Source organism: Callithrix jacchus, chromosome 1 (assembly GCF_049354715.1).
Source record: "Callithrix jacchus isolate 240 chromosome 1, calJac240_pri, whole genome shotgun sequence".
Lineage (NCBI taxonomy): Eukaryota > Metazoa > Chordata > Mammalia > Primates > Cebidae > Callithrix > Callithrix jacchus.
The window spans coordinates 141,875,414-141,902,471 of record NC_133502.1 but is presented as its reverse complement, the minus strand read 5'-3'; the positions used below and the strand labels follow the sequence as shown (position 1 = coordinate 141,902,471).

At 48.2% G+C, this 27,058-nt stretch overlaps 2 protein-coding genes across 8 annotated transcripts; one reads left to right on the top strand and one right to left on the bottom strand.

Annotated features, from left to right (window-relative positions):
* Positions 1 to 11,546: 11,546 nt before the first annotated feature.
* DNAJB5 (DnaJ heat shock protein family (Hsp40) member B5) lies at positions 11,547 to 20,290 on the bottom strand. Of its 6 annotated transcripts, none has more exons than XM_078371053.1 (5): positions 20,152 to 20,290; positions 19,173 to 19,485; positions 16,529 to 16,773; positions 13,102 to 13,703; positions 11,547 to 12,954 (listed from the first exon to the last, which is right to left on the bottom strand). In XM_078371053.1, exons 2-5 carry the CDS (start codon positions 19,352 to 19,354, stop codon positions 12,721 to 12,723), a joined length of 1,263 nt encoding a protein of 420 aa, XP_078227179.1. In that variant the 5' UTR covers positions 19,355 to 19,485; positions 20,152 to 20,290; the 3' UTR covers positions 11,547 to 12,720. The 6 variants fall into 6 exon arrangements, with proteins under 6 accessions (XP_078227179.1, XP_035106892.1, XP_008997028.2 ...); XM_035251001.3 differs by having other exon boundaries at positions 19,374 to 19,485; XM_008998780.5 differs by having other exon boundaries at positions 19,173 to 19,317.
* LOC144582435 (uncharacterized) lies at positions 14,895 to 23,871 on the top strand. 2 transcript variants are annotated; one of them, XM_078371114.1, is made up of 4 exons: positions 14,895 to 14,972; positions 15,168 to 16,353; positions 17,009 to 17,145; positions 18,685 to 23,871. In XM_078371114.1, the coding sequence occupies exon 4, from the start codon at positions 19,730 to 19,732 to the stop codon at positions 20,573 to 20,575; it is 846 nt and encodes a 281-aa protein (XP_078227240.1). In that variant the 5' UTR covers positions 14,895 to 14,972; positions 15,168 to 16,353; positions 17,009 to 17,145; positions 18,685 to 19,729; the 3' UTR covers positions 20,576 to 23,871. The 2 variants fall into 2 exon arrangements, with proteins under 2 accessions (XP_078227240.1, XP_078227247.1); XM_078371121.1 differs by lacking the exon at positions 15,168 to 16,353 and having other exon boundaries at positions 17,009 to 23,871.
* The last annotated feature ends 3,187 nt before the right edge of the window (positions 23,872 to 27,058 follow it).

The window sequence follows — 27,058 nt, the reverse complement described above, 5'->3', positions numbered from 1 at the left end:
AAGAAGTCATATTTGAATTATTTGACATAATAAAATCATATAGGAAGTTTTGTCATATGAAATAGTGTTTAACCTTCTTCATATTATATTTATATAAATGTATTATGAGTATATGTTCCAGAATTGTATGAGATTCCTGTGATTCAGATGTGTTTTAGTATATGTTATCAGTAGTAATTATGATTATTATATAAAATTGTTGTATGCCACAGAAGTAACCAGATTTTCTTATCAATTGTGTCTGTGACTGTTCCAAGAGTTTTGTCATCCACAGTTGTTTTACTTTTATCCTTTTTTTTCTGAGACAGGGTCTCACTCTGTCACTCAGTCTGGAGTGCAGTGGTGCAATCTTGGCTCAATGCACCTCCACCTCCCAAATTCAAGTGATTTTCCCACCTCAGCCTCCCAAGTAGCAGGGATTACAGGCATGCGCCACTATGCCTGGCTAATTTTTGTATTTTTAGTAAAGATGGGGTTTTGCCATGTTGGCCAGGCTGGTCTAAGACTCCTGACTTCACGTGATCTGCCCACCTCAGCCTCCCAAAGTTCTAGGATTATAGGCATGAGCCACTGCACCTGGCCTACTTTTGTCCTTTTCAAAAGATGATTTTATAATTAACTATATTACTCTGACAGGTGTTCTTGAATGCAGGTTTCTGATAACTTTGGAGATGATGACACTAGAATAGAGGAAAAATTGCTAAGACTCCCATAGACAGCTAATGTGTTTATAAACATTGAGCAGGACTGGCGTTAATGACATGGACTAAACTAATGGAAAACTGAAAAAAAATTTTATGACTTTGTTTGAAGCATTGATAATTCTTTTGTTTCTGAGTCCAGAAAACCCTTTTTCTTTGAGTGATTTACAGCTTTTTAACAATTGGGTAAATGGAGTAAACTACATTCCCATGAGCAAAATCTGAAGCATATTATCTCTACCTGATTTCTCCAGAATTTGAAAACTATTTGCAAATATACTTAATTTATGGCAGTCTAGTTATTTGAGTAAGTTCAATAAGAATCTGTTGTTTTGTAACAGGATACAATTGAAGACACTGGTTATTTTACCAAGGCTTTGATTGGAATGACATACTTTCAGATATAAATATACTGCTTTAAGGAATCAAAGTTGGCTTACAGAGCCAATGAAAGCCCCTTGGGAAAGCTGGCCTCATGCCTTATCCACACAGTTCCTATACAGGTTCCTGACCTGTGGTAAGTAAAGAATGTCACTTTCTGGGCCACGTGTGATGCCTCATGCCTGTAATCCCAGCACTTTTGAAGGCAAGGTCAGAAGTTTGAGACCAGCTGGCCAACAGGCCAACATAGCAAAAACCTGTCTCTACCAAAAATGCAAAAATTAGCTGGGCATGGTGGCATGTGCCTGTAATTCCAGCAATTTGGGAGGCTGAGGCACAAGAATTACTTGAACCTGGGAAGCAGAGGTTGCAGTGAGCTGAGATTGCACCACTGCACTCCAGCCTGGGCAACAGAGTGAGACTTCATCTCAAAAAAAAAAAAAAAAGAGTCACTTTCTGACAGGCCCAGGATCCTCAAATTATCTTGGGAATTCACCCAATTAATACAGGTATCTGCATGCCCAGGTTAGGCTCCAGGCATTGAAGTCTAATCTGAAATTCCTTATGGAATAAAGTTCCAGTAAAGGCAGTTTTAAAATGCGCCTATATGGCAAATAATTTTTTCTTTTTATTCACAGAATCTTGCTCTGTTGCCCAGACTGGAGTATAATGGCATGATCTGGGTTCACTGCAATCTCTGCTTCTGAGATTCAAGTGATTCTTGTGCCTCAGCCTTCTAAATAGTTGAACTACAGGGGTGTGCCACCACGTCTGGCTAGTTTTTTTATTTTTAGTAGAGATAGGGTTTCTCCATGTTGCCCAGGCTTCTGGCCTCAAGTGAGCCACCTCTTTCAGCCTCCCAAAGTTCTGGGATTACAGGTGTGAGCCATTGCACCTGGCCGGCACATAATTATTCTTACTGACTTCATGCAAATACTCAAGTATAATAAAACTAATATTATTATATACTCATGTATAATAATAATAATTTATTTCATACATAAATTTGTCCTGTGATTTGTCTTTAGTGAAAATGGGGACTGGAGAGAGAAAATTATGCTTCAACGTGAGCTATAGTGCACCTGCTATTAGATTCTAGTCCTGCCTACTGTTTTTCAATTTTTATTATTTTCTAGTTTGGACTAAATTCTAAAATTTTTTCTTGGCTACGGGTATTCAAAATATTGATATTTCAATTCAATTTGAAATATTGACAAATATTTCAGAATTATTTCAAAATACTGAATTGAATTATTTCAAAATACTTCAGAATTATTTCAAAGTATTCAAAATAATGCCTGCCTACTGTTGTATGGACTTCAGAGAAAAATGGCTCTATCTTTTCATTGGTTTTTGTTTTCTTTCTCTCTTTCTTTCCCTATTTTCTCTTCATAGAACATGATACTTTATAATCTGCTAAAAATGAGCTTTTCTAATAATGTGAGACCTACTTGTCTAGAATAAATTATCCGAGCTATGAGAGATTAGAAAAACTTGAGACTGGAGGCTTGTTTTCTTCTAAAATGCTCTTTTTGAAAAAATTTAAAAAGAAAACAGGGGAAATCTGAAAGGAAAATAAATCTTGAATTCCAAAATCACTAAGCCAAGGGGAAAGTCAAGCTGGGAACTATGTCAGGCAAACCTGCCTCCCATTTTATTTTTAAATAAGACAGCTACAAAGATTAAAAAAACAAAACAAAACCCTCCTTCACAATTTCCCCACAAGGAAATTTCTTGTGGGCCCCAAGATGTTTACCCTAAAACGGTTCTGTTGAATTTCACCCTGGCAATGTAAACTGATAGCTTATTTTCACAAATGTGGAACAGAAAGTCATCTCTCTGTTCACCTGAGACAATTGCATATCTGATTGCTTCCTCTGCCCTATCATTTATGTAAAAATGCAGATTCATTGAGATAGACTAGATCTTTTTTTCTGGGTTTTTTTTTTTTTTTTTTTTTTTTTTGAGTCAGAGTCTTACTCTATTACCCAGGGTGGAGTAATAGAGTTCAAGTGATTCTCCTGCCTCAGCCTCCCCTGTAGCTGGGACAACAGGTGCGTGCCATCATGCCTGGCTAATTTTTGTATATTTAGTAGAGACTGGATTTTGCTATGTTGACCAGGCTGGTCTCAAACTCCTGACCTAGGGTGATCCACCCGCCTCAGCCTCCCAAAGTGCTGGGATTATAGGCATTAGCCACCATGCCTGCCTTTGACTAAATTGTGTGTTCAGTGAAAGGCTGATCAAGGACTCAAAAGAATGCAACATTTTATCTCTTATCTACCTATAACCTGGAAGCCCACCCCCACCTTCGCTCCTATCAGTTGTCCCACATTTCCTGACTGAATCAATGTACATCTTACATGTATTAATTTATGTCTCATGTCTCTCTAAAATGTATAAAGGCAAGCTGTACCCCAACCACCTTGGGCATATGTCATCAGGACCTCCTGAGACTGTGTCATAGGTGTGTCCTTAACCTTGGCAAAATGAATTTTCTAAATTGTTTGAGACCTGTCTCAGATATTTTGGGTTCGTAGGTGGTCATTCTTTTCCTGCTGGAACTGATTGTTAAGAACTGTTAAAAGCAGCCATGCCACTTCTTGAAGGCGTTGCTGCTTAGAAATTTCTTCCACCAGATGTCCCAGGTTTATTACTCTTAAGTTTGCCCTCCTACAGAATCCTAGAGCATGGATACAATGCAGCCGGTGCTTTGCTGCTAACAAGATTTGGTACAGTTCCTAATAAGTTCTTAATTTGTATCTGAGACAGTGTCAGTGTGGCCTTTACTGTCTATATTTCTTTTCTTTTCTTTTTTGAGATGGAGTCTTGCTCTGTAGCCCAGGCTGGAGTGCAGTGGTGTGTTCTCCGCTCACTGCAACCTCTGCCTCCTGGGGTCTGGTTCAAGCAATTCTCCTACCTCAGCCTCCCATGTAGCTGGGATTACAGGCAAGAGCCACCATGCCCAGCTAATTTTTGTATTTTTTAGTAGATATGGAGTTTAACCATGTTGGCCAGTCTGGTCTTCAATTCCTAACCTCGTGATCGCCTGCCTTGGCCTCCCAAAGTGCTGGGATTACAGGTGTGAGCCACCGTGCCCAGCCTTACTGTCTATATGTCTATGAACATTTTGATCACAACCACTTAACCAATCTCTAACAAGTTCCAAACTTTCCCTCAAAAAAAGTTTGTCCAGGATGGTTTCGAACTCCTGGCTTCAAGTGCTGGGATGACAGGCATGAGCCACCATTCTCAACTGATGCCTTCTATTACTTGTTCTTGTTGAATAGCTCTGGTTAGAACTTCCATTACAATATTGAATAGCAGGACATCCTTTTCTTGTTCCTGATCTTAGGGGGAAAACTTTTACTGTTTCATCTTTGATATCCTACTAGCTGTGGCTTTCTCATAAATACTTTATATCATGTTGGGAAATGGTCTCTTTATTCCTAGTTTTCTTAATTATTATCATTAAAAGGTTGGCTTTTGTTAGATACATTTTCTTTGTCAACTGAAATGATCATTTGGTTTTTCTCCTTTATTCTATCAATATGATATATTACATGGATTTATTTTCTTATGTTTAATCACCCCATCATTCTTGGAATAAATTCCACTTGGTTATGGTGAATGATCCTTTTAATTTGCTGTTGAGTTCAACCTGCCAATATTTTGTTGAGGGTTTTTTTCATCTATTTATAAAGGATATTGGTCTGTAATTTTCTTTTCCAATGATGTCTTTATCTGGCTTTGGTATCAGGGTAATGTTGACCTCATATAATTAGTTAGAAAGTTTTTCTCTGCTTCATTTTTTGGGAAGAGTTTAAGAAGGAGGCTGGGCACAGTGGCTCACACCTGTAATCCCAGCACTTTGGGAGGCTGAGGTGGGCAGATCACTGAGGTCAAGTGTTCGAGACCAGCCTGGCCAACATGATGAAACCTGTCTCTACAAAAAATACAAAAATTATCTGGGCATGGTGGCATGCACCTGTAATCCCAGCTACTTGGGAGGCTGAGGCGGGAGAATCGCTTGCACCTGGAAGGTGGAAATTGCAGTGAGCTGAGATAGCACCATTGCACTCCAGCTTGGGTGACAGTGAGACTCTGTCTCAAAAAAAAAAAAAAAAAAAAAAGAAGGATTGGTGTTAATTCTTTGGTCTCCAGCTATATTCGTCTCATTTTTCAGTTTGCTTTTCTGTCCTGTCAGTTTCCTCTGTGGAAGGCATATATGTTCATGAAGAAGGCTGCTGGGTGTTGTGTAGAACTCCTCTCCATATTTTTCTGTTAGTCTTTAATATATTTCTGTGTCAGGTTTGATCTGCTTGGTCAACCAGTGATACTGGTGCAACTGGGAAGCAGCATAATGTAAAAATCCCAGATTGAAGTTTTTCCTTTTTTTTTTTCTCTCCCATCTTTCTGTATCTTTTCTCATAGTCTTTGTCTGAACATTTTTTTTTCCTCCTTCTTCCTGCAATTCCCATTTGAAATGATGCTTATTAGCTTCCCAGTTTGCAGGTAATTTTTAAGTCTTTTATTATCCCCCACAACTTCTTGGTGATTTAATTTTCAAGCTTCAGTATGCTTCAGGCGCAGCTCCCAAAATTTGTGCCGTCTTGGTTTACATTTCTGAGTGGCCAGCTCCTCAGCTGCTGTGAGGGCTTCCTTCTCCATGTTGTCTACTGACACCTTCTGAACCATAGTCTCAGCCTTCCTACGGCAGTACTTTTTTTCCATACTCTTTCCCCCAACTCTCCATTTTGATACATAGTTTTGCTGGACATAGACTTTTTTCTCTTACACTTTGAGTATACCCAGCCACTGCCTTCTCCATGGCTCCTGATGACAAATCAGCTGTTAATCTTATTGATGATCCCTTGTATGTGATGAGTCATTTTTCTCTTGCCTCTATCAAGATGCTCTTTTTGTCTTTGTCTTTGACAGTTTGATTATGATGTATCTAGGTGTTGATCTCTTGCTATTTCTCCTGCTTGGAGCTCATTGAGCTTTTTGGGTGTGTAGATTAATCTAATTTGGGAAGTTTTCAAACATTATATCTTCAAATATTTATGCCTTCTCTTTCTCGGCCTTTTTTTTTTTTTTTTTTTTGAGATGAAGTCTCGCTCTGTTGCCAGACTGGAGTGTAATGGCATGATTTCGGCTCACTGCAACCTCTGCTTTCCAGGTGCAAGTGATTCTCCTGCCTCAGCCTCCCAAGTAACTGGGACTACAGGTACGTGCTACCATGCCCAGCTAATTTTTGTATTTTTAGTAGAGACAGGCTTTCATCATATCGGCCAGGATGGTCTTATCTCTTGACCTCATGATCTACCCGCCTCAGCCTCTCAAAGTGCTGGGATTACAGGCGTGAGACACCACACCCAGCCAGGCTTTTGTTATTTATTTTTATGTTCTTATACTTGAGGGTGTTCCACAGGTTTATAGGCATTGTTCACTTTTTTCATTCTGTTTCTGAAATTGGATAATCTCAGTTGACCTACCTACAAGTTCACTGATTTTTGTTCTGCCTTCTCAACTCTGCTTTTGAACTCCTATCAAATTTTTTACTTCACTTATACTTTTCAACCTTAAGGTTTCTATTTGGTTATTTTAAAAAGTAATTTATCCCTCCTTATTGATAAGTTCTATTGAGTGAGCCATTATTTCCACACTTCTCTTAAGCTTTTTAGTCTTTTTTTTGGGCAACAGGTTCTCACTTTGTCATCTAGGCTGGAGCACAGTGGTGTGAATATGGCTCATTGCAGCCTCAACCTCCTGGGCTCAAGCCGTCTTTCCACCTTAGACTCCTGTGTAGCTGGGACCACAGGTGGGTACCACCATTCCCTGCTGATTATTTCATTTTATTTGTAGAGATGGGCTCTTGCCATGTTGCCCAGGCTGGTCTTGAAATCCTAGCCTCAAGCAATTCACCTGCCTCAGCCTCCCAAGACCCTAGGATTTAGAATAAGCCACTATGCTTGGCCTAGACAGAATTTTTCTTTGTTCTTTTTTTAAAAACCATATTTTAAATAGTAGATTTAGCTAGGCACAGTGACTCACACCTGTAATCCTAGCATTTTGGGAGCCTGAGGCGGGAGGATTGCTTGAAGCCAGGAGTTTGAGACCAACTTAGGGAACATAGTGAGACCCTGCATCTATGAAAATTTTTTTTTCAATGCTGACGCATTGTCTTTTTAGTAAATATAATGTTTGGGTTTCCACAGGGTCACTTTTTGTTGATTGCTTTTTTTCCCCCCTCATGTGTGTATATAGGCCATTTTCTTTTTTCTTTGCATGTCTTATAGTTGTTGAAAACTGGGCATTTAGAATAGTATAATATGGCATTTCTAGAAATCAGATTCTCCCCTCCCTCTAAGCTTTGTTGTTGCTCTTTGTCATTGTTGTTTGCTTGTGTGGTGACTTTACTGAATTAATTCTGTAAATTCTGTATTTTTTTTGGTTGTGTGTGGCCCCTGAAGTGTCTGCTTGGCTAGCTTAGCCAAAGACTAGACAGAGGTTTCATTAAATGATTGCACCCAATGAGTCTCCCAGTCTTTGTTGGAGGGATATATACATATATTTTTCTGGAACTATTTTAGAGTCACTTGCTGACATACAGGACAACATAGGCTCCCAACCACTGTGGAGCATGAAAGAAATTGGAGCAGCTGCACATCCTCAGCAGCTCCCAAATTCCAATATCTTGGGGGATGGAACCATCTCTCCTAGAGTCTCACCTCTGCACAGTAAGGCCCTGGTGGCTATTGTCCTGGTTTCTGGTGATTATTTTGCACTGGAGTCTCTCTTTGTTTTAGTCAATAGAATCTCTAATGCCCACTTTCACTTTTCAGTTTATATACAGGCTAAAGTTTCCCCACTGCTCCCCCAGCCCCAAACTCTGTTTCATCCCAGCACCTACTTTGGGCTTACCTTCAGTCCTCATTCCTGCTCCTATTACTTTCTTCTTCACCCCAGATTAAGGCTTCTGGGGTATCCTTTCCTAGGATCCAGATTAAAGTATATATAGTCTCTCACTCCAATTGAAGCTCAACATTTGTTGAAAACTTCTAGCTTTTACTCTCTGTAATTCAAAGATCTTAGGAATCATTTTGTCTTCTAGCTCCCAATCTTGCTCAGTACAGCCTGGCCTCCTGAGACTATGTGCCATTTTCCATTCTTCCTAGAGAATTTCCTATAACCAACAATATTTGGAACCAACTAGAGCACCACTTTTGAAAGAGCCTCATGTAGCACTGGTGGGTCCTGGCCTACAGGATCCAAGAGCTTTTGGGTCAGGAAATGACTTATAAATGTGTTCAAGAGAGAACCTAGAGTGGAAGCAACTGGAAAACACCCTGAAAGTTCACTTGGACAGAAGGCCTACAGATGTGTATTGTTCATGGCTTGCTGACAATGATACATTGATCCCTCCTGGGAAGTCCTATTTGAAAACTGGAAATTTGGCACCCTCAGTGCAGGAAAGCTGCCTAACTACCTCTTGGAAGCTTTCCTTTCTTGATGCAGGTGCTATGGGCACTAGAAGCCCAAGTGGTATGATTTTGAGTATGGCAGAGATAGGGCTTACCTCTTAAAGTCTCTCAATCCATAAACCTTAAGGTGATAGAGGCCCAATTATGGCTCCTTTCCCAAGTCCACCTTTACCCCTTAGCCACCCAAATTTCAGGGATGGCTAAATTGAGGTTGCTTAGTTCCTTGAAAGAAACAGGCAGATCAAGAGATAAGCTTATCACAGTAAATTCAGCCTGCACTCTGGAAAGTCCTTTCCCTGCCTCCTCAACTGTGAGCAAGGAAGTCGAGAGAACCCTGAGTTCAATGAAGAGAGCAGATAAACTTTTTAGCTTCTCTTACCCTCTCCATGGACAAGTCATGTCAGAGTGGGACTATTTGGGGGCTAAGAGAGGCAGTCCAGAGTCACTACAAGTCAGACAATGGCAGGAGAAACGCAGCAGATGAGAGCAGACTGTGTCCCAACAGACTCTGACCATGGAGGAGCAGTGCCTGGAGTCAGAAGGGGCTCACCACAGAGCATAGCATCTTCTCAGAGTTTTTTCTTTAGGGAAAGGATATTGGAGATTAGGTATTTTTTTTTAAGAGCCAAAGAGGTCAGAGAGGTAGAAAGTCCAAGGAGACTTCAGCTCCTTAAGCCACAGTGGGAAGATGTCCAGGAGGTAAATGCCTATTTGAGTAGTCAAGGGGTTCCAGTGACCACGGAGAGCTCCCCAACCAAGAATGCTGGTTGCCCAAGATCCAGGATAGCCAAACCTTAAGGAGTATATTACTGTCATACAAGATGAGCAAATGATTATCATAGTACTGTCATTACAAAATTACACACACACACACACGCACACCCCTCTACTATAAAAACATTCAGGGGCTTATCAATGTAAGAAAACCCAATAAAGACCCCACCCCCTCAGGACCAGATTGAACCAGTCTCTCCCACAGCTCTTTTACTGTCTTGACTTTTCTACAACTCTGTGCATGCAGGTGGGCATACGTGTCTCTAGGGGTGGTTACACAGGCATTACAATAGCAGAAATCCCTCACACAGCTTCTAAGAAGGGTAAGGTTCAAATTGCAGGTAAGGTTGCAGTCAGCCTGAGGACTTTCCCATTGAAATGGATTTTTGTCTCAGATGCCTTGCTTCTAGGCTCTCAAAATCCTATCCCTAGCTGGGCATGGTGGGTCACACCTGTAATCTCAGCACTTTGGGAGGCTGAGGCAGGCGGATTACCTGAGGTCAGGAGTTTGAGACCAGCCTGCCCAACATGGTGAAAACCTGTCTCTACTAACTAAAAAATACAAAAATTAGCCAGGTGTGGTGGTGCATGCTGGTAATCCCAGCTACTCAGGAGGCTGAGGCAGGAAAATTGCTTGAACCTGGGAGGTGGAGATTGCAGTGAGCTGAGATTGTGCCATTGTACTCCAGCTTGGGTGACAAGAGTGAAACTCTGTCTCAAAAAAAAAAAAAAACCTTAACCCAAGAGTGTGCTCAGCAGGGCATGGTAATTTCCCAGGTCTTGTGTGTCTACATAGAGGCCAGAGTGAGCAGTCTGGCCAAGTGGACTAGAATCCCAAATCTTCCGGCCTCAGGAAAGATCCTGGACAAGAATTGAGCCACAAGTCAAGAGAGAGGCTACCTTAGGAATCCAAAAGGAGGAGAGCATTGAGTAGGGGATGTAGGGTGGGGGTGTCTCCCTGCCCAGGCCAGGGCATTACATACCATTGTGAGCAAGACCCCCTGGTTTCTACACATTTCCTCCTTTCGAAGAAGGTACGAAAGTACCTCAGGTGAAAGGATGAGGAGCTTTTCTTCAGTGTCTTTGTTCTGGGAAAAAAGCCAGTTAGTGTCATCTGTCTGGATAGTACTGGGGACCCTGGTGCTCAGGAGGGCATGACTGTCATGGGCCTGATCCTGGAGAAGACGTGGGCTTTATGCTCAGAGGAAAGTCAGCCCAGGAGGACATACAGGGCCAGGCAGAACCTGCAGATGGGCATTTCTGCAACTATAGGGCTCCTTCCTACCCAGATCTCAGGAAAGGGACAAGTACCCCTCATGCAGCCACCACTCACGTCCTGAGGGCCAGAGATGTCTCAGTAGACACAGGCAGGTCAGAGGCCAGAACAGACATCCCCAGATAACTGTGAGATTTGAGGGTTTGCTGCTGTGTTCAATGCTTCCCAGGGAGCCTGTTTCCACTGCCAGGCCCCACCAGCATGGGCCAAGGAGACCAGGTACCTTTGGCTACCCTCTCCAATGTCCAGGCTCTGTCTTTGGGGATGTGTCTCTTCTAGTCAGCCAGAAAGTCCTTCATCCTTGTCAGAAGCAGTGGCTCACACTTGTAATCCCAGCACTTTGGGATGCCAAGGCAGGCGGATCACTTGAGGTCAAGAGTTCGAGACCAGCCTGGCCAGCATGGTGAAACCCCATCTCTAACAAAAATGAGCCAGGTGTGGTGGTACATGCCTGTAATCCCAGCTACTCAGGAGGCTGAGGCAGGAGAATCGCTTGAATCCAGGAGACAGAGACTGCAGTGAACCAAGATCACATCACTGCACTCCAGCCTGGGTGACAGAGCAAGACTCTGTCTTTTTTAAAAAAAAAAAAAATCCTCTGTCCTCTCCTAGAAGGAAAATTTATCTGAGTGGGAGAAAATTTAGACAAGAAAAGAAAATCATTTGTTTTCACACTAGCTAGCCCATCTATTATTTCTTCCCAAATAGATGTTTTTTCTAATAGCTGAGTGGTACTTTCTGTCTGTGCTGTGTTTGGAATATTATGTTTTAGAAACCCCAGGAGGCTTACAGGAAGGGGTCAGCTTCAGCTTATATGGAGGGCCTGCTTGGGCTTCTCAAAGATGACCAGGGCCCAGGAGGGAGGTTGACAGTGGCCCTAGTCACCCAACCCCATCCCAGGTATGTCGCTCCTGCTCAGATGCCATATTTTTAAAATACTTTATTTTTTACATAATACTGTCATTACAAAAAAATACAAAAAAACTACTATAAAAACATACAGGGGCTTGTTAAAGTGAGAAAACCTAAAGACCCCACCCCAGGATCTGGCCAAAGTAGTCTTCCCCCAGCTCCTTCACTATGACCTTTATACAACTGTGGGAATGGGGTGGGGCCACACAGGCATAAAAGGGCCGGGAATTCCCCACACAGCCTCTAAGGGTAAGAAATAAGTAGCTTCACATATCACAAAAGTGGGATTTGGAAGTTTGGGGGTGGCTAGGCCCTGAGTTCAGAGGTATGGGGAGAAACCTGTGACCCTGAATCTCTTGGTGAGGAATAGCTGCCACCTGACCCCAAAGCTCTTTCCCTTCTTGATGAAGGCTGGGAGATGGGCCCTGCCCCCACCTCTTAGCCTTAATACCTCAGGCCCTATTTCCTGCCCTCTACCCTTGAACACTCCTGAGAGCAGCAGGGAGGATAGAACCTCCAGCTCTGTGGGTATAGGCAGGGCAGCTGTTGCAGAGGCTGCTGAGGCCAGCTCACCCCTCTGCTCCAGATGAAAAGTGTCTCATGCTCAAGTCCCTCCCTGCTCACAGGTTATGGACCTTCCCTTCTTATCTCATCTCCTCTCTCCTAGAGAGGCACAGACAGCTCTAGAAGAGTGTTTCGTGTTCATGAATATGTGTGTCATAACCTTGGACACTGTGGACCTGGGGTTGGGGCTGAGACAGCAATGTCCTTTCTATTCTCTTCTGCCCCCAGCAGCAGGAAGCCAAAGGGAAGGGAGGGGACTGGTATTAGCAAAGCTGAGAGGGGAGGAGGACATGCTATGTACAGGCATGGATAAGGAATCTCTACATATCTTCAAGTAGCACTCAGGTCACTTTCCAGCCACTGCAGTGGAAACTGGATTCAAAGCTAGTGACATGAACATTGACCCCTGGCCTGGGCTAGCTTTCCCCACCTCCCTCCCACTCCCCCCAGGCAGCCCAGCTCTGAAAGGGGTCAGGGACAGGAACATTTTCCTGAAAACCAGTGGTTTTTTTTGCATTTTAGAAAAAGTTGCCAGTGTCCAGTGGACATCAAGCTGGGTGCACATTGAGTGGGGCGAGTGTTGGGGGTATTGCTGTGGTAGACTCTGGACTGTCTGGGGCAGAGCCTAGGAACAGGGTAGGTGCTGCTTAAGGATTTGTCTTGTCTGTGGTGTTAATCTGTCTGGGAAGCGAACTTTGAACTCAACAATGAGGTCTCCCCGCTGAGTGGGCACTTTGGGGAAGGGAAGGCCCTCCCCACGGAGTCTCTTCACGGTGCCTGGCTTGATGACATCATTGCAGGGCAAAGGGATCACTCGGCCGTCGATGGTGGGAATGTTCACAGTGCAGCCACACAGCGCCTGGGGAAGATGAAGCAGAAAGTGAGGAAAAGGTGGGGTAAGATGAGTGGGAAGGGAGGAAACAGATTGAAGTGGGGAAAGAATGTGCCAGCTGGCGGGAAGAGAGGGAATCTCCCCAGCAGGCACACACAGCTAACTAGGCCCCACCTCCTTGAGGCTGATCAGGGCACTGTAGAGCACGTTGGTGCCATCTCGGCGGAAGTGTGCATGGGGCTTGTCTTTGAGCACAAAGACAATGTCAGCAGGGATGTTATCAGGCGTGGCGTCGCCCTCTTTGGGGAAGGTGATCTTGGTGCCTTCCTTCCAGCCGCGCTTGATGACAATGTGCAGGATCTTGTCCTCGGTGCGCACAGTTCGCCCATCAGGGTTGAGGCGCCGCCTCGTAATCTTCATGCGCTTGGTGGAGCCATGGTAAATCTCCTCCAGGGACACCCGCAGCTCGTGCACCACTGGGGGGTCCTGCACCTTGCGCCGAGGGTACAGTGGTTCTGGGGCTCGCCTTGGACCCCTACTCAGCCCATTGAAGCCAAAACGGCCGAAGGCGCCAAATGGGTCCTCATCTTCATCCACATCCATGTCATCTGGGTCAAAGCCACTGAAGGGCCGAGTGGAGCGGCTGCTGGCAAAGAAGATATCGAAGGGGTTGGAGCCACCAAAGAAGGAAGCAAAGGTGGCATGGGGGTCCCCATGAAAGGTGTAGTGAAAGGAGCCACTGGAGCCACCTGATGTACCACCGCCGGTCTTCAGGCCTAAAGGGGAGGAGAAGTTAGGAGCAGTATGGCTCATCCTGGCCCCATCCCAGTATCTTCCCCCAGCCTGCTAGCTCCCAGTTCACAGGCCTGAAGAGAGAAGCAACCTTTAAATCCCACAGAGAGGGCCAGGCTAATAGAGAAAGAAAGGCTTCTGGCAAGATTATTTTCCACTCCTGATTATATATTTAATAACGATGCACAACTTGAGATTCAAAGAGGCTGGCTTATCCAATAGCTGGAAAAGCCAGGACTAGAGGACTTAGAGACTGTAACTTCCAGGCCTGTAATCTTTTCCACATACTCATGGTCCAAAGATGTCTCACACAGCCTTGAATGAATAGCCTGGTATATTACAAGTCATACCTACCTGGTTCCCAAATCTTTGCTTATCTCCAAAGACATACAGGACAAGGGGCAATCAGACAGGATGTGACCGGGGGGGCTGGTAAGTGAACAGTCACAAATAGGGTAGGGATCCTACCCAGGAGGAAGACCACTTCCACTCTGCTTCTAACAATGTTTCCTCTTTCCCTGACTCCTGCTCAAATGGGAAATCAGGAGGCCTCAAAAAGCAGGGAAGCTCCATTAGCTTGGAGATGAAGAGCTATTTTTCTAGAAAAAGTTTTCAAATGCTTTGTTCCCACACTCTGCTCAGTGTTACACAACTTTAGGGAGTGTCATTCACACATTGTACAGACATAGACTACAATGGGAACAGAGCTCCCTGGAGTTATACAACAGTGAACACCATACCCCACACCTAATGTTGAGCAACTAAAATGCATGAATGGGCTGGCACATGGCAGGTGGTGACCTTATCTACTCTCTCTGTAGGGTCTTGTCTAAGGGACTCAGATTCCTGGAGCAGCCTTCATGCAGAGGAGGGGGTGCTGGCAGTAGTGGGGGATGTGGGGAGAGGGTTCACACTGAGAACTGCTCCGGAATACATAGACTATGGGTGAGGCCCAGACTAGGAAAGAGACCCTTCTCTTTGAGGCCATTTATCTAGAATTTTAACTGATCATGAAGATCTGAGCCTAATTTAGCCTCTTATTTCCTGGGACAACAAGGGTAGGTTTGAATTTCACTAGAGAGGCCAAGTGGCAGACAGTTCAGGGACTCGTGGCAGCTGCCTCTTCACCCCTCCCCCAAGACCTAGGATCTCTTCTTTCCTTCTATCGAAGGGCTGATTATCAAGCAAGTTCAAGCAGCCTGGCAGAGCTGATGACAGAGGGAGGGAGGCTGGACCAATGATGACGGGAAGAGGTAATTCTCTCTATAGGATTCCTGCTCTCCCACTACCACCCCCTTTTTAAGCTGTGAGTAATTTGTCCCTAGCCAGAGCTGTACACAGAGTCTGTGTATATAACTGCTTTATAATAGATGGCTATTATAAAGATGGGATTGGGCAGGGTGGACAGAAATGTAACCAACATTTCTAAGCTGCTTCTCCCTCCCCAGGCCATGGAGGTACCCTTAAGGCCATGCCACATCCCCAGGGGCCCCTTCTGGGATGGGGCTCTGCATCAGGACCTGGTGTCTGGACCCCTTCACTTAGGCAGAAAGGGTGAAGTATCTCAGGGGAGCTCTCCCAGCAACTGCCTTCTTTCTAAACAAAGGTGAGGCTGAATGGAGAAATGAGTGCAATTCCAAGACAGGTCACATGGTGGCATGGTATCTGCACTGCTTCCCTTTTTCCCACTTCTATCCCTCCCCTCCCTCCATGCCAGAGAGAAATATGTCTTAGCTTGGAGAATATGGGGGGGGTTCCAGCCAGTGTCTGGTAAATCTGGGAGTTGGCACGTCTGGAAGGTAAGCAGGAAGAATGGAAGGAACCGGCAGCATGGAGAATAGGAAGAGGGCGTTGGGAGGACAAGAGTGCACAGAGGAATATGGAACCCAAGGCCAGGAAGAGGGGAAGAAAATAAACTTATCTACATATGATTAGCCCATTTAGTTTTGAGGATAGATGGGGAGGGTGAAGAGGAGGACAATGTGCAAAAAAGGTGGATACTGTTGGGGAGGAAGGACAGTTCTTCCTAGGAAGGAGAGTCCTCAGCTGTGACAATGTCTCTTAATATAGCCTGACAGGTGCCTGTGGCTGGCGGGTAGCAGGCAGCCCTGACGGGCAGGCCCAGAATTAGCAGCTACATCATGGCCGTGGGATGTTCTGGGAGGGGCCTCCCTCTCAGAGGCTTTATTTGGGCCTTTACTGCCTCCTACACTGTGGCCACCAGCTACCCCAGGGAGGGGGTCAGATGCCAGCCTCGGTTCCCTTTCCACCCTTGGATCCTTGCCACTTCCTCTGGGACGAAAAGCTCCATGTCTGTTCTGCTGGCAAGAAGCAGGCAGGGCTGGGGGAGGGAAGGGGACAACCATTTCTGCTCAGAGCTCTGGTAGTTAATTCCCAGGCTGCTTAAGGGCCAGGTTTTTATGCTGATGAATGTAAATGCTCTGTCCTCAGAAAGCTACACACTCCCTCTCTCCAACCTTCCCCATCAGCCAATGAAGCAGCAGAGACTTCAGGCAGGACTAATAAGGCTGGGAAGGAAAGAAGGGCAGGGAAGGCCCCTGGCTGTTGTTTCAGACCTCTCTAAGGCCTGAACCTGAGGAGGGAGAAGGGCAGAAAGAGGCAGGGAGAACTATGGTGAGCTGAGCTGGTTCGTGGGTGGGCTCCTCTCTCCTCTGGGTAGCAGTGTTAGAAACCCTCGCCGCCCTCATCCCCTCCAACAGCCTCCAGTTCCCTGCTACAAAAACTGGTGCACCCAGGACCCCCACCAAGCACAGGGGTCCAGGATTGGGCTAGAGTGCTGCCCTCTTACCTTCCTCCCCATACTGGTCATACAGGCCCCGTTTCTTGGGGTCACTCAGCACATCATAGGCCTCTGCAATCTCCTTAAACTTCTCCTCAGCACTGGGTTCTTTATTCTTGTCTGGGTGGTACTTCAAGGCCATCTTCCGGTAGGCTTTCTTGATCTCATCCTCATTGGCCCCCGATGGGATCCCAAGAATCTTGTAATAATCTTTTCCCATCACAGCCACTGGACCAGCACTGGTCTCCTTGTTTCTGAAAGAAACCCAGGGCCAAGACTTGATGCCTTCTTGTCTTCTGCCCCAGCCCTGTTCCTTATGATCTTGCAATCCCTAAATGACTCCCTGGGTAACCTTCAGCAGGTCATGCCTGTTCTGTGGGCCTGTGTCCCCCATCTGTAAAACGAAAGATTTGGACTAGATGATCTCTTCCGGCTCTGACATTCTAGGATTCTGTGATTCCGTCCTCACCTCCTGGGTTTTCCCAGCAGGAAGCTGAAGGTTGTGGCCCACTTCTTGGGGCTAGGCTGAGGCTCTGGTCCTTGGGCCAGACTGAGGACCCCTGAGAGGCCCTGCTGAGTGAGGTGGCACCATGGACTGGGCAACCCATGCACAGGAGCTGGCGAAGGTCAGTGTAATGGGTGAGGTCACCTGAGCATCGTGGTCTCCTGCGCCATGCCTCAGGCATGATGTCAGGTTGAGGGCAGCTGGGGCAGTGGCCCAGGACTGGGAACAGGCTTGGGTCTTCCGCCAGCTGTCCTGGCCAGCCAGACTGAGTCAGGGAATGGGTGTCTGGAGTCTTCTCTGCCACTGGAGACCCCAGGCCTCCCTGCCCCCACCCCTCTGAGGATGCTCACGTGTGACTCAGATCACAGGGTGACTCACAGCCTTTGGAAACTGCTGTTTCCAACTCCCTCATTAGCGGGGGCAGGGGGCGGATAGGGGGGAAAGGGGGGATCGGGGGAGATACTGTCCTTCCCCCAATCGAGGCAACAGTTCCCTTTACTCATTTCCCAGCATCTACACACAAAACTTCAAGGGTTGTGCTGCCTAAGCACAAGTGTGAGTGAACAAAAGCTTCCTGGGGACAGGAGTTTCTAAACCCCAGTGGTTAGGAGACAATTGGGCACTAACCAACCACCATTTCCTTAATACCATTCCTAGCCCCACCCCATGTCCCCAGTCCACCCCTGTGGTTTAGGATTGGGCCCAGTGTCAGTCCCATATTCCTCTGACGATCCCTTTTAAGGTGGGTGCAGAAGCATTTGTTATAAAAAAAATGCACAACCCGAATTCTTCCATTTCAGTCTTCCTCCATCGGTGTGTCTGTGGTGGATATCAGGGGAAGGGGCTCTTTCCTGTAGGTAGAGCTCTCTAGAGGAATGGCCAGAAGCCATTCTCACCCTTCTGAGACCTGGCCAAACCCCACCAAGGTCAGGAGAACCAGTCTTTCTAGCAATGTCCTAGGCTGGCAGCCCCAGCTGAGGCCTGCTTTTCTGCCTCTGACTGCTTCACAGCAGGGAAGTATACAGGGTGTCCTGGCAGGAGTGAGGGCTGTAAACGGGTAAGGGGGAGGCACCCAAGGCCCTAGGTGGGCAGGGACAATGGCCCTCACTGTTGCCCCCACAGGGCCTGCTGCGGGTGGCTGGGTTGACTCATGGTTCTGGGAGTCACCTTTCTCTGACGAAAAAGACTCCACATAGGCGGGTACTCCCCCATTGCCCCCCACCAGCATGTCACATCTGTGGGGGAGACAGGGGTTGGGGGAGGCTGAGAAGAAAGAGCGCCTGGAGGGGGCAGCCATTTTCAGAAATGGCAGCAAAAGCCGTCTGAGAGGGAGCTGGGGGTGGTCTGCCATTTCTGCCTCAGCCCACACCTTCTTTTCCCTGGGACTGGGAAGGAACCCTAGCACACCAAGAGGGTGCCCCCAGAGAACTAGAGCAGCTTCCAGGCAGAGGGCCAGTGGGACAGCTCGCCAACCACCCACCTCCTTTTGCTGTCCCTGCATTACCTCCACACCCAGCCAGCTTCCTCCATGGTACCCACCTGCTGGCTGCTCTAGGCCCATACATCTCTTGCCTCCACAGACACAGGGCAAGCTCTTTCAGCTCTGCCTCCTTTTTCTCCTTCTGCTTTCCTCCCTCCTTCCCTTCCCCCCTACCCACAGGCCACGTGTTGGAATGACAAAGGATCCCCATGGCATGGCACTGCCTTTGATGGAGAAGAATGAGGAGGATGTTAAGGTAGAGGCAGGAAAGAAAGATGGGGAGAAAATAGCGAGGGGGACTTTTGAGGTACAGGGAGGGGAGATGGCTGACACAGAAAATGAGGTACTGATGGAGGGGGATGAGTGACAGATGGAAATGGCTGAGGTGGAAAACCGGTTAATGATGGGTTGAAAGGGATGAATGTGTGGAGAATTGAAATATTGGAGGAAATGTCTGTAGAAAATGGATGCCCAAAGGATTTGAGATAGGAGAGGAATGATAAGGGATGCAATTCATTCAGATATGAGAGTAAGGCAGGAGGGGGCTTCCTGCATGTCATGGAGGGGATGAGGATGAGGTGGAGGAAGCAGGAAGGCAATGGAGGGGATGGCCACGTGAAGGGTTTGACTGGGTATGGGTATGAGTGCCCTTCTCCGGAGGGACTTACCGAAACTTTACAAACCCATTCAGCGTCCACGCTCGAAGTTTTAAGGGCTCCAGCTGAATTTTAAACATCAAGCTGGCTAAGAAGTCTTCTCCCCAGGAGTGTGGGAAGCTCCGGAAAGCTCCTCGGGCCTGTAGTGGGGGTGCTGCTGGGGGTGGGCAGGAGAGCACTGTGCGCTTAAACATGCCCAGCCAAGCCCCTCACCTCTGATCGCTCCACGGAGCCGGCCTGGAGTGTTGCAGCTCTGGAAGCCACCTCCTCAGACTCTCAGAGGCGCGTGCCCAGCAAGGGCTGTCTGGCGCAGCAGGTGCCGGACCTGATCCCCAGGTGTGGAGAGTGAAGGGACAGGACCCACGGCCACCTGCTGTCAGGTGCAGCAGTGTCTGGCTGGCTGTGAGCGGTTGTATGGCAGTGTGACAGTGAGGCTGGCAGTGCAAGCGTGTTTGTGAGTGGCAGTGTGTGTACCTGTGACAGGTGTGATTGTGAGGGCCCGAGAGGCAGTGAGCTCCTGTCGCCTCTCCCTGGGGAGGACCCGACCCCAATCCCCAAGAACCTACTCAATGAAGTCACAGACGGGAGTCTCCTCCCTCGCGGATGGGCGGGGCAGAGCGAAGCTCGGCCGGGACAAAAGGCGCGGCGCGGAGAGAAGGGGAGGGGGCTCGGGCGGGGGAGGGTGGTCGGTGATGTCACCCGCGCTGGCTGGCTGGCCTGCTCACGGACGCCTCCGCCCCACAGAACCCAATCCGGTCCGACCCTCCCCTCCCCGCCCCTCCCCCGGCTCAGACGCTGCCTCCTGTGACAGCCAAGCCCGGGTCGCGGACTCCGAACACCCTGCAGACCCCGGGGCCCCGCACCCACAGGGCAGCAGAGCCTACGGCAGTTGGCCCTCAGTGTCCCAACCCCTCCTCCCCCCGATACCAGGAGCCCTGGCTTCGCGACGCCCCTCTCCCGGGACCCCCGAGTCCTGGCTCGGCGCCCTCACCGGTGAGGAGCTGCGGGCGCCGCCGTGGTCCGTGAGACAGTCGCTGCCCCCTCCCCCGGCTCCGGCTCAGCCGCCTCCACCCGGGACAGGAGTCGCCTGCCCGCCGGCCGCCGACAGCGGGACCGGGAGCCCGCCCCCCACGGCTCCGCCTCCGCGCCGCCCATTGAGCCTTCTACCCGTCACTCAACTCAGCCTCTGCTGTGATTGGGCAGCTTTCAACGAGCGGCTTGGTGATAGCCGCCCATCCTCCGCCCCTGTCACCCGGCCACACGCGCACACATTCCAAGCAGTGATTGGTGTGGATCTGATTGGCGCCCTCTGGGATCATTCAACCACGCCTCTTTGCCATCTCGTCGTGCCATTGGTGAAAAAGACAGAGGGCGGCAACCCCGCTCGCCCTTTGATTTTATTGGTTCGTGCTTGAGACTCAGACCCGAGCCCGGGGCAACTATATTAGTCCAATCTCCGAGTTGAGAAGGTGGGACGTACTGGCCACTGCTCGAATCCCAGGAGAACCTTCTGGAACCCGTGCGACGTCAAAGGCAACCTTAAAGGAAAACTGCACCCACCAGTTGGCCGTGCATTCTTTTTTTTCTTAATTGAGGGGGTAGGGGGAGAGAACAGTGCACTCTGGGAGGTGTAATCCCTGGACCGGGGCCAAAAGGTCAGCACTTCTTACTCGCCTTCCAGCCAACGGTGAAGCCACTTCGAGCTGACCTCATTTAGCTTTACCTTACCCTGACCCCGCAGTGGCCTGACGTGACCTAACGGAATCTCTAACAGACTTCACGGACCCCTGGTTTCCAAGCCCTCCGGACCTCTCCCGTGAGGGAAGGGGATAGCTCTGCGCAGGCCGGTGCCTCCACGAGTCTCTCCCGCCCACCCTCTGTACAGCCCCTCATCCTCGCGCCCCTCCTCAGCGACTCCGCGGTCCCCATTTCAGTCCCCTTTCTAATCAGTCTCTCATCCTGCTTCCCCCTTGAGTGCTTGTGTTTTAGCCCTTTCCTTCTTAGCCCTCGAGGATCTGATCTACTGTCTTCCCCCAGTGATCTGTCTTGTCCCATTCTTGGTCCTTTCTCTACACCCCTGATTTCCCCCATCCTAGCTCTCCCCTGTAATCTTTCATCTCTCTCCCCATGATCCCCTTCCTTAACATCCTTAGACTCTCTAGTCTCCCCCACTCCCCATTAAGTCATTAGATCTCAGCCCCAGTGTCCCCGATGCAAGGAGCAGGCGGGGATGCGGAGGCGGTCGCCGGCGGAAGCCGCCGCTCGAGCAGACACGGTGCCTGGCGCCCACGTCACTGTCTCCCAGGCCCATCTGTGCTCGAGGGAGTGGGGGTGGGGGGGTTAATCTGGGGGTGAAGAGGGAAGGGGGGTGCCGGGGGGTTGATGATAAAGGAAGGGTCAGGGCAGAAGCACTCCTTTACTTCTTTATTTCCTATTTCCCAGAGAGAGAGTTTGGACACCCATGAGGCCTTGCTAGGAACTGCGGCTTGAGTACCTGGGCCAAGAGCAGAGCAGGGAGGGGGCCGGGATCCTGGGGTCAGGTCTGCAGATTCTTCACTACCTGACTTCGTGCCAGGAGTTACTATGGGGCTCCCGAGGGTAAAGGGGCAGGAGATGTGGAGGAAGAAAGGGACCTGGGGGGAGAGGAGGATGGAGAGGAGGCAGAGTTGAGCCCAGGAGGGGAGCAGAGATGGGGTGTTGAATATGGGGAAAGAGGAGCATGAGAAATTTGGGGAGATGGGGTTGAGAGAGGGGAGGTGGGGATGGGTGGAGAGAGGAGGGGGAGATGGGGTGAGGAAGATGGGGAAGGGAGGGGCATGGGGCAGAGGAGAGATAGGGTGGGAGTAAGGAGGGGAGAGGAAAGGGGCTGAGGAGGGGCGGGGAGGCAGGGTGAGGGATGAGGAAAGAAGGGGTGAGCAAGGAAAGGATGAGGCACAGAGATGGGGTGGGGTGGAATGAGGAAGGGGGAGGGGAGGAAGGAGGGATGGACTGGTGTGACAGAGATGGGTGAGGTGGGGTGAGGGGCCCTGCACCCCTGCTGGCTCCTCAGATCCGGGGGCTCTCACTCTCCCACCTCCAGACTTGTGGGGCCCAGGCTGTGGGTGGCTCTACTTCTTCCTATTCCAGTTCTGTCTTTTTTGCCTCCTCCAGCCTTGCCTGTGCCAACACGGAGGCAGAGAGTTTAGTCACCAGCCTTTACCTGGCCCCTGCTAATGCTAAAGTGTAGGCTTGGACCTTTGAGGGTGTGGGACTATGCCTTCAAGTGTTGATGGCATGGACTCCATTGTCTGCCTAGTCCAAGGTTTCTGCCCTTTGTCCCATTGTCCTGGGCCTCAGGTGTTTGTGGTGCTCAGTGTCACATGGACCATGACAGTGTGTGGTGCTCAGTGTGGTGTGGACTGAGACAGTGTGGTTCTGGAGTCTATGGACACTGTGAGCTTACAGGCCACACTCACACCTCATCTCCTTCTTTGTAAATGGGGATCAGCGCCTCAGGGGGTTATTGAGAGGGTTAATTAAGGTAATGCAGGTAGTGCACTTAGTTCTGAGCTGGGCATGTAGTTTATACCCAACCAATGGTTAACTTGGTTGAGTTAATCAAGTTAACCATTACTTTTCATGTTCACAAATGCTGGGACTTCGAGTGCATCTATAAATCTGAGTCTGATTGGGAGTTATTTGTAGTGTAGTACTGGTAATGTGATTTATGAGAGTGGATCTGTGTAGTTATTTTTGTGTAGTGGTGTGCCCAATTCTGTTATATGTTGTAGGTAAATGATTTTGGGTCAGTGTACATGTGTGAGTAAATGACTGTGAGGGCATGTCTCTACATGACAGAGTGGATGAGGTATGTGGCTGTTGACACGTTGACATAATGTCTGCCAGCATATGCACACATCTGCGATCATGCCAGTCCCAAACGCCCCCACTCACCCTCCCTCCCCTTGGAGACGTCATAACCCTAGATGTCCCTCATTTCCTCACCCTGAGGGAACCGGAATCCGTGGGCAGGGGTGGGGGTGGGTGCCAGTGAGGAGGTGTTTTAGACAGAGGCACATGTTCCCTCCCAGACTGTATAGGGAAGGGAGCCCCTATCCTGCTCACATCTCAAAGGCTGCAGAGGAAGTGCCCCCCAGCCTGTTCTCAGTTCCCTGTCTTGTCACCATGGTAGCGGTTGCCAGGGGTTCCCATGGTTGCTAAGATCTGGGTGTGGGAGGCTGTCAGGCCCTGTTGCCAGTAGAAACAGAGAATCCTGGGGGAAAGGAAGACTACCCCCACAGTTGCCAGCTCTCTGCAGTGACAGAACTAGCCCTTGGGCCGCTCTCTCCCCAGTTGTACCTATGATTTATATGTGGTAGTACTAGTGTGTGCGTGGGAACAGGAGCGGGGGTTTTAATAGGAAACCACAACTAGAATACTGGAATACTAGAATACTGAGGAAAAGGGGGCTCCTTGGCCTACCTGTCACCATCCTTAAAGTTGGGAGGACCTTACAAATTAGTGACTACCTCCGTCTCTACTAAAATACAAAAAAAAATTAGCCAGGCTTGGTGGCGCATGCTTGTAATCTCAGCTACTTGGGAGGCTGAGGCAGGAGAATTGCTGGAACCCAGGAGATGGAGGTTGCAGTGAGCTGAGATTGTGCCACTGCACTCCATCCTGGGCAACAGGCTAGAGACTCCCTCTCAAAAAAAAAAAAAAAAAAAAGAGTGACTACCTCCTTCTGTCTTCTGTTCCTCATCTCTCTCTCCTGGGCAGTCTCCCTGCTTATTCTTGAGTTCTCCAGTGATTGGGTACTCATTACCTGATGCTTTTTCCTGGGTGTAGGAATGCCATGTTGATCCATTACCTTGGCTGCAGATGGCCTTCCTCCTGTGATCAGACTGAGCGTCTCACCTGATACCTGCTTCATGCTGACACCCAGGCTCAGACTTTGGTCCCACACTGAGTCCCAACTATGACTTGAGCCTGAGACACAACCTGGTTATTGTCCTGGTAGAGACAGTTCCCCAAATCCAGCCTCTGCCTAAACCCTCCTCCTAGATATTGATGAGCCCTAGTTTTGATACAAATACTTAAACTCATCTTCAGATTCAGTTATGATCCTATACTGAACTAACTGAACACTACCAGGGATCTGACTCTGATACTCACTGGCGTCTGCTTGTGTGTTCTGAACCTATGCTGACCAGCCCCAAAAGGGTTCAGAGTGAGTGATTTTTTGCCTTGGGATGAGAGAGCAATGTTAGGGATGACCAGCAGAGGGCGTGCAACATCAGGTTGTAGAGGCAAGCATCCAAGAGCCCACCTGTGAACTGAAAAAAATTCTCGTTTTTAATGCCAAAACTTTGGGGTTTTGTGGGTCCTTACAGTCATGAATCTTTTCCTTCTGGCTCACTTGGGCTCAGCGCTGGGCGTGCACAGAATGTGCTTAACTGTTTGCTGGCATCTCAGGTCTCAAGAGGAGTGAAGTGACCCCACCCTCAACTCAGCATTTCTGTCACACGCTTAATAAAGCTCCACTGCCTTCCCTGGTAACCAGTTCTGTTTGGTCCTAGAGCAGAAATCTGCCCTCCACAGTGTTCACATTTCATCTTATCTCTGTCCTTGGGACCACATTGACCTCATTGGCCCATCTGCCAAACGTCACCATCCGTGTCCTTCAAATCTGCTTCTCTACAGGACTCATACCTTCATGGGTTCATCCCTTGCATTTTTCAATTCTACCCACTAAGATCAGATCATGTTACGCTGAATGGGTTTCAGTTTGTGGTGCCCAGTTCTGATGTTTTTTTTTCTGTTGTTTCTTTTTTTTTTTTTCTGATTAGTTTTTTCCAGGAGAGCTGGTGCAGGGTACAAATGAGCTGGCCAACCTCCCTCCTCTGACTCTGAACTTCTTTCTACATAGGCTCAGATTACATCAGTTTTTTTTTTTCTTTTGAGACAGAGTCTCACTCTGTTGCCCAGGCTGGAGTGCAATGGCACAATCTGGGTTCACTGCAACCTCTGCCTCCCGGGTTCAAGCGATTCTCCTGCCTCAGCCCCCTGAGTAGCTGGGACTACAGGTGTGCACCACCGCACCTGGCTAATTTTTGTATTTTTAATAGAGACGGGGTTTCACCATGTTGGCCAGGCTGGTCTTGAATTCCAGACTTCAGGTGATCCACTAGCCTTGGCCTCCCAAAGTGCTGGATTACAGGCGTGAGCCACCGCGCCCAGCCTGTTTGTTTTTTGGTAGCCACCTCATACTGTTCACCCATACTGAGTTAAGACCACAAGCTTGAGGCTGGGCACTGTGGCTCATGCCTGTAATCCCAGAACTTTGGGAGGCAGAGGTGGGTGGATCATGAGGTAAAGAGATCGAGACCATCCTGGCCAACATGGTGAAACCCCATCTCTACTAAAAATACAAAAAAGTAGCTGAACATGGTGGCACATGCCTGTAATCCTAGCTACTTGGGAGGCTGAGACAGGAGAATCACTTGAACCCAAGAGGCGGAGGTTGTGGTGAGCCGATAATGCGCCATTGCATTCCAGCCTGGGCAACAAAAGCAAAACTCCATCTAAAAAAAAAAAAAAAGACCACAAACTCTTTTCTCCCTGAGCTGTTAAATCACCTCTTGTTTATCTGTACTTGTTATAATTTTGAATGGAGAGCTATATTCATTTTAAACAAAGATACTTGAAATAAAATTAAAAAAATTGTTGACAATACATTCTCAATTTTAGGGCAATCTTTGGGCTTGGAAATCTCTGAACTTGATGTTTACTCAAAGGTGGGACAAGGAGGGACTGAAGGTCCTCAGTGGGCTTGGCTGTGACTTCAGCACTTTGGACAGAGCTGATCATAGTACCCCCAGCTATGCCTGGGATTGTGGGAGGGTGGAGATTATACACTCACAGCCTTCAGATGGAGCAGAAATCCTTGCTTCTCACTCAGTGTCTTACAGTCTATAAAGCTCTATCCTCTTACAAAACTCCTCAATTACCAGCCCAGGAAGCTGACAGGATAGGGGCTGTTCTACAAATTTTACAGTTGAGGAAACTGAGTTTCAGCAAAGTCAACCTCCAGGCAACCCTTAGAAAGGATGAAGTAGTGGGATAGAAAGCACTACTCCATGTTTAGCAAATTTAGTAGCCATTGCTTCTCTTAAGGAATGACTCTCCCCAGGGATCAAGAGGAAATGCATTTCAGCCAGAGCAGGACCAGGTGGATGTAGGTTTGTATAAAATCGAGGCCCCAGCCAGTTGGTGGGAGGAACAGTCCTCAGAGTGTCTAAAGTTCCAGCCAGGACTGCTGAACTGAGGGCAGGGAAACATTCATTAGGGCCCACAGACATCTAGCCTTTATGACTCTTTTTCTGTCCCAATGCTTAGCTTCACTGAGCCTGGAGACAAGGACAAGGGGCTGGGATAACATTAAGTTGCTCTCAGTCTGATGGACCCCATGTGAAAACTCAGGGAGGAGAGGTGTGGGAGCTTGGTGAGTGGACGGGGTGAATTGTGCAGTGGTAAGAAATCTGTGCCATGGCTACAGGCCGGTTACCTGTCTATGTCTATTCCCAAGGTGGTGAGGGAGGTGCTGGTCCACATAGCAGTGGTTCCTTTGAAGTGTGCTTTGACAGGAAGCACAACAAAGTGGCTAAGAACATGTCCTCTGAAGGCAAACTGCCTGGTTCCCCCACTTCCTGTGTGGTTGTATAACCTTGAAAAACATGGGCTCTCTGTTCATCTTTCTCACCTGTAATGAAAATCTCATAGGGTTATTGTGAAGATTAATGATTCTATGCAAAGTACTGCCAAGTGCATAGTACGTGCTCAAAAAAATGTTAGAAACTACTTGTACTTGGGATCCTCTATGGTTCTGGAGGTAGAATATCAGCTTCTGATCCACAGCC